At 37.0% G+C, this 7,330-nt stretch overlaps 1 protein-coding gene across 1 annotated transcript in view; it reads right to left on the reverse strand.

The window, feature by feature from the left end:
* Positions 1-1,619: 1,619 nt before the first annotated feature.
* Positions 1,620-7,330, reverse strand: part of LOC122349559 (cysteine--tRNA ligase, cytoplasmic-like) — a 16,342-nt gene continuing 10,631 nt past the window's right edge. Inside the window, exons 14-23 of the mRNA XM_043245655.1 lie at positions 6,933-7,036; positions 5,234-5,331; positions 4,954-5,143; positions 4,691-4,759; positions 4,445-4,526; positions 4,140-4,220; positions 3,994-4,065; positions 2,927-2,982; positions 2,541-2,624; positions 1,620-2,358 (exon numbers count right to left, since the gene is read on the reverse strand). Coding sequence (XP_043101590.1) covers positions 2,230-2,358; positions 2,541-2,624; positions 2,927-2,982; positions 3,994-4,065; positions 4,140-4,220; positions 4,445-4,526; positions 4,691-4,759; positions 4,954-5,143; positions 5,234-5,331; positions 6,933-7,036 — 965 coding nt within the window. The 3' untranslated portion in view covers positions 1,620-2,229. The remainder of the gene's footprint in view (positions 2,359-2,540; positions 2,625-2,926; positions 2,983-3,993; positions 4,066-4,139; positions 4,221-4,444; positions 4,527-4,690; positions 4,760-4,953; positions 5,144-5,233; positions 5,332-6,932; positions 7,037-7,330) is intronic.

A 7,330-nucleotide genomic window follows, 5' to 3' on the forward strand; every position in this document is an offset into this window, starting at 1 on the left:
TTACCATTGTATGATCATCATTATTATTATATTACTATACTAAATATTACTATAATACTACTAAACAAATAGCTTGGTATTAGAGGCCAACAATATGTAAAAAAAAATCATCATTTCATTTCTAATAAAAATAAATAATAATAATGATAATAATAATAATGATAATAAACAACTTAAGATTTACAAAAACCTATCTTGAAAAAAAGCCAAATGCATGTTTTATTGATTTACTCTTTTGGGGGAACTTTGCTTACTATGGTCAATGCCGGTATGAGAAAGTCAACCATTACTTATTTCCAAGAATCGATACGTTTACATTCCTAATGTTCAGCAAACAACAAAGCCGCAAAGATAAAAATCAGCAGCTCAAAGTAAAGGTACAAACAGATGTGTTTATGTTGACGCCCATCAGAGACGCACACTCTCGCTAGCAGCTAACACGCTAAACTAGCCACGTCCAGATCATAACAGATTAAATCAGATCTCATAATCTCCGCAAGCACCAGTTCAGCACAGGTGATGGAGGGGGGTCGTAACAGCGACAGAGGGCGGACACTGGAAGATCTCCAAACCGACACTCTCCAAGGGTGAAGTATAAATGTCACAGGCTAGCAGGCTAACAGACCCTCACAAAACACACTCCGGGTACGAGCTTGGACTATTTCTGATGCGGTTAACAGGTTACAGAGCCACCGTTTGCTAACTGGCCTGTACACTGAAACGATTTGTAATAGTCACTCGCAACTTTATCAAAACAAAGATGACATGCACAGTTAGAGCACAAGTAGCACACTACTATAACACGTTTACAGCCAAGGAAAAACTATCTGCTTGACGTAGACACTAGCGTTGATAATATGTATTTTAGGGTAAAATGCAAAGTAGAAAGTAATATTTTATTTAGGGAGATTGCTTTTCTTACCTGAATCAGCGGGTGTTGTTCAGCTGATGGACTCGGCAGTAAAGCTGAAGCGCATTGGTCCAACAATACTCCTCCTCAGTCAAAATACTTCGCCGGGCTGAATCGGTTCTTTGACACGTGTTGTTCAAAAGAATCGATTCCCTAAAACGAGTAGGACATGGGCGATTCTTTTGCGCCCTAATGTAAATACATTATTATGCGGTTCCCGACACAAATAAGTGGCATTCTACGTTCCCTAAAACATTTCAGTAAAGCGGTTTAGGCTATTTGAATTTGTTGCAACCTCGAATAAGGCGCATTGTTTGCATTTACATCAAATAATACAAAATAAATTGTGTAAATCTTTTTAAATGTACTGCATGTGATAATGCATTTCAAGCATACGTTTTCTTTTAACATTTGCTGTTATAAAAGTTCCATTGTCCGAATCGAACCGAATCTTGCTTCCGAGTCAGTCAGCATTGACTCGGTTCACTCTAAAACCATGTCGTATCGATTCATGAAACAATTATTCAGTTCGATACATGCACCAGGCAATTCTAAAGCTCTGTGCAGATGTCTTATGACCGTAAACTAAATATCTTCAGTTGTTTGCCCAGTATTAGTAGGCCTACAACCATACGACCATTTTTTTTCTAGACAAGTTTTCATAGCAACCTATGCAGAAATAAATTACTAGGAATAAATGAACATCACACATTATTCAAAATCCTTTATTTTCGTATTTCATTTATGTTAATACTAACAATAATTGGTGCTCCTATGTATGCCTCTGTTTTTCCATTAGTCGTAAACCTACAAACCTGAAGTCCCTTCATTCCTGTATCATCTGAGATACTTTGATTCTGGAGGAATCATATTCATCACTAGCTGATGTGTAAACAGTGTTTTGGAGAAAACGCCTCTTTGACCAGCCAGCCTTTATATCAATAATGAAAACATTGAGTGTTTGATCCATTCCCACAATAATGGCTAACTATGTCTTGCATACTTCATATAAACCACCAAACCCACATTAGAAAAGTTCGGATATATTTGCATCTTTGTTCTATGTGTGCAAAAAGCACGTAATATCATACTCATAAAATATCCCTCGAAGTCATGATTGCAGAGCGTCAAAACCCCCCCTAAAAAACGATGAGCTTCCAACCATGACCAGAAGGAATTGGCAAAACCTTGCCAAAGTTAAGAGATCAAAACTCACAGATGAGGTCTTTTAAGTTTTGCTGCCTTTTCGCATACACAAGACAAGTTCACAACAGACAGTATGGGCGGATGGCAGATCACATCAGACTCAACACGTGTTCTCAGCTCCCGTTCTGAGTCGACTGGAGGTATTCATTATACAGCTTCTCTTGAGCCTCGTAGAGCTTTCGAAGCTTTTTGCTCAGTCCTTTGCTGAGCTCCTTTCCCTCAGCATCATGAGTCGGGAAGCCCTGTAAACGCAAAGAACAGACATACTGTTGGCATTTCTGAACAAATGTGACCAAATGATTAAAAATTCATCAGGACTCATTCATCCACTACAGACCAATAATCACCTTGAAATGGATCCAACATACAGTAGTGTGGCACAAAAGAGCATATCTAATGACCAAGACTGAAAGGTTTTCCTTACTGTTTCATCAAAGGTGGAGTACTTGTCAGTCTCTGACCGGAACATGTCACTGGGTTTAACCTTCATTTTTGCCAACTTTGCCATCTGTAACAGAAAATATACAAATATATAGTAATTGTAGGAAATTATGAAATAGTGCGTGCACTTCAGTCTGCACCGCAGCAGGTCCCCTCTGTCTGTATCGCTGGTAGATGTGTACCCTTGGTTCAGCGCGCTGGAAGCACAGTCCGATAATATAATAATTCATAATAACAAAAGCACTAACAAGAACATACTTCTATCAATGTATTTAAAAGTAAAAATGTTTACTTTCATGTAAAAGCGTAAAAGACGCTTTTTACATGAAAAGTGACAAAATTAGAAGTTTCTGCCGCTGATCCAATCACCTCTTGTTCTTGTTTCTTCCTGGCAGCCTCTTCCTTTTTCTTTTTCTTTTCATCTTCCATTGAAACATTAAAGAATTAACACAAACTGTTAATGTACAAAATATACAGCAAACAAATAGTACTCTTAATGTAACACTTTTGAACATACATTTTTTTTAATAATTTAATACTTTTGAGCAAAAACGCATTAAATTGATCAACAATTAGAGTTAAAAGACTTATATTACAAAAGATTTCCATTTCAAATAAATGATGTTTGTTTGAAATTCCAAAAATCCAGAATAAATCACTTTCCACAAAAACAATGTGCAGCACTGTTTTCAATATCATACTGTTAATGTTTCCCACCTCTTCCATCAAAAGAATAAATTACATATTAAATAGTTATTTAAATAGTATTAGAGTAGTATTAATAGTATTAAATAGAATTTTAACATATTAATAGTTATTTTAAACTGTAATTTTATCAAATAAATGCAGAGTATTTTAAAAAAATATATTTTTCAAGTCTTACAGAGCTCATACTTTTGAACAGCGTGTTCATAGTTTCTTTTAATTCTCAAATATGAAGTCTTCTTTTTCTTTTTTTTTTTAGAAACACTATTTGCTGTGACCATCTCGGGTGGATCATGACTGATCTGCAGAATGTGTCCGGATCAGTAAGCGTGCGTACGAGGCTCAAAGGAGTAATTTAAAGAAGGTACAACAATAAACCGGTGCAACTTGACTCCTTACAATTCATTCTAAAGACCGTCATTTACACTGACATGCTCGAAAGGCCTAAATACATTTTTCATGACCTGGTTTGCGTTTGAATCATTTCTTTTGTGATGCCCGATATGCTAAGAAACTTTTTTCCAATGACAGAACGGAACGGATCACCTTACCCCGGTGGACAGATCGTTTTAATCTGATTAATGACTAATTTTAACTTAATAAGGCGTACCACAGACCAGCACATCTCTTGCAGTACCATATGTGAAACGAGATACAAAATCTAAACCACTGACATCAAATAAATCAAGCAGAGATATCGCAGTATACTGCCATGTAGATGGATTCTGCAATTACCTTCTTCTTTTCTTCTCTCTCCTTCAAAAGTGTTTCTTTGTCCACCAATTTCACAGACGTGGGAAGTCCTGAGTAAAAACAGCAAAAAAGTCATTTTCCGTGACATTAAGGGTTTAATAAAATCTCCGTATCCTTCATTTACCATCACGATCCTCCAGTCGGACACCCAGCTCAGGCAAAGTATCGTCACGCAATTCGTCACACAGCCGCAGCAATTCTGTCACTGAAAAACAAACGCATTTCCCTAATGAATTCTCTTTTTGTGCATAAAAAGCACAGTCCATACTGTATGCAAATGTCTGTTGGAGGTACAGCTACAACAACACCCATAAAAAAAAAGAAACAAGCATAACAAAGAAATAAATTAGAACAAACTAAATAACTTGAGTACGCATTGTAGGTCTTTGCTGTAAAATATTAATAAATTAAACCCCCCGAGAGATTTACCTTTCTTCTCTCTTGCAATTTTTCTGACTTCTTCCCTGAAATCCGACAGCACTGACAAATAGGGCATGACTGTGCTCTCGAGCTGAAACAGAAATTAAAAGAGCTTAACGACGGCGGACAACAATCCACAAAAAAGCATCATTATATTAATCTTTAATTGGTGGGCCTTTACAACTCTGGCTTTGTAACAGAAATTAAAAGGAAAACCTTTGATGAATCAAACATGATCTGAGTGGTGTTGCTTACATCAGCACTCTCTCCGTTTCCTCCAACAGGGAAGCCGATGGGCTCAGCTCCCTCAATTGCTCCGAATGTCTGTCAAAGCAGAAAGAGAGTTTTAGCAAGCACTTCAATGCGATTCCATCGTTTCAGCTTCTGTCTCTAAATCTCCGCTTATTCACTGCAGCAGAATGTCAGGAGAATGTTAGAGATAATAGAGAAACAAGCGTTCTCTTGTTGCATCCAGGTATCAAGTCAAGCTTTGTAAAACTTTTTTTTTGTCACGCTACCTTAAGCATGTCGGTCAAGAACAGGGCAATGCTCTGCAGCAGCATGCGGTTAGGAGGTAGTTTTGCACCCCTTCTGGCAGCCATGTAGGTGTTACTCTGACCGACAAGAGCCCTCATCTCCTCCAGAGCCGAACGAGTGTCTATGTTGTCACACAGCGCCTCATGAACTGATGTTTTTTTCTCATAGAAGCTACACAAAACACACACAAATTATTGTAATCAGTGATAAAAAAAATGTTTAGGAGATAGACAATGTAGTCTTAAGGAATATATGTGCCACCTTTTGTTTAGTTCGATCTCCTCAGCTTCCCATTTCTCAAACTGGCCAGTGATGTCTGTGGGGCTCCTCAGAATATCTTTAACATTTAGGAAGAACTCCTGTGGAAACAAAATGAGAAGAGCAAACATTTTTTTCCATTTGCTCTCTTAAAAGAATATGTAATTATAAGTTATGTGCTTATAATAAAAGCTTGGAAACCATTAAGACTTTTGGGGTTGGTACGTTTTTTCAAATTTCAGGGTTCTTCAGAGTATATTTCAAAGGAACAGAATTCATTTAAACAGCAATAATGTAAAAAGTCCTTCATTTTGACCAACTTATTGCGTCCCTGCTGAACAATATTATTACTTTCTTTTTAAAAGAATTTTTTTTTACTGACCCCAAACTAGACAATATATATTCTGTCATAATACAGATGTTGCTGTATTTATTTCAGCAGTCCATACAAAAAAATACAAAATAAAATAAAAAACCCCAGCAGATTCCTATTAATTCAAGGTCTATGTGAACTTGTGTCTGCATTATCACATAAACACATTTTAACATACAGTCGTTCATAAACATTTTCTATTTATAGGCATGTGCAAATGTTTGTGAGATATAAATAAATACATTTTAAAAATGCTGCTACTGCTAGACTACTCTTAAAAGGAACATGCCACTATTTTTGAAAATAAGCTCATTTTCCAAGTCCGCTAGAGTCAAACAGATGACTTATGGTTTTCAAATCCATTCAGTTGTGAAAAGTTGCTAGACCGATATGGCTAGGAACTATACTCTCATTCCGGAGTAATAATCAAGGAACTTTGGTGCCGTAGCATGGGTGCAGCAGGCACGACGATAATACACAGCACCTGAAAAAAGTCCCCCAGCACCATTTGAATAAAAAAAAATCCCGAAACTCTGGTAATTTTTCAGCAAGTTGCTAATAGTCTAACTCTATTCTATGATCTATGCTAAGCTACATCTTATAGTGCTACCACTAGACCCAAAGAACGGCTGAATGGATTGGAAAAGGGTAAAACTCAACTGGAAAATGATTCTATTTTCCAAAATAGTGGCATGTTCCTTTAAAATACTGTTTTTGTGTTAACTACATGTGCAACATTTCATACACCACACATACCAACACCACTCTCAGCTTTTTAATGTAGTTTGTTTGAATATTTACAACTTTTACTTCTAATTTGGGACCTCAGAACCTCTATTCATCTCCAGTTATATTTCAGCCAAATTCTGCTGAGGGAATTGCACTATTATTGCATCACCGTCTAATAAGCAGTCTTCATTTTTACTCAAGTACAGCTTTTGGAGGAGCACTGGGGTAGAGGGAAAAACACTGTGTCTCATTAAGATCCTAACCTCAAGTTTGGGTGAGGCTGGTAAATATAGCGTGTAGGTCAGTCATAGGTAACCTTCACATATTTCCCATGCTAATGGCTGCCTGTGTGTTTCAGGCAAATTTGGATCTCTGCCCATGTTATATTCCGTGGTGACAGAGTAATTGATAGGTGGAAAGAAGCGCAAGACAGAATTAATGCGCCCTGAAGGACACGCGCTATTCTCCGACCTTCTGGGTTCTTGAAGGAATCTAGATAAGCCTATTGTGTACTCATGAGGATTCTGTATGCTGATAAGTGTCAGATATTACATTTTTGGTACTTTTTCCCCCACTGCCTCTTCCTGGTTTCTCACTTACATTTATGAATCTCTCATATTGGATGGCTGACTCCATTGTGTTGTTGGAGTAGTCCAATGTGTCTTTCCACGAATGCATCAGAAAGGCCAAACGAAGTTGTCTTGCTAAAAGGAAATAAAGCACAATTGCACAATGTCAGAATCTATTTTGTAGATAGTAAATGGATAAATGTGGAAGGCAGAATAAATGACCACACAAACACAAACATACAGACACGACAGAAACCCCTACAGGTCAATGACAAACAAGGATGTTTGTAATAATAAAAATATTTTATGTGCCAAGGTCTTTTCATCGTTGTTGCAAAGATGTCAAGTGGTATATCAACCTAGTAAAAAAATTACCTTCCTTGCTCCTTGAAGATACAGGACTTTAATTAATCATTATTTTTCAAAAAA

Source organism: Puntigrus tetrazona, chromosome 7 (assembly GCF_018831695.1).
Source record: "Puntigrus tetrazona isolate hp1 chromosome 7, ASM1883169v1, whole genome shotgun sequence".
Classification (NCBI taxonomy): domain Eukaryota; kingdom Metazoa; phylum Chordata; class Actinopteri; order Cypriniformes; family Cyprinidae; genus Puntigrus; species Puntigrus tetrazona.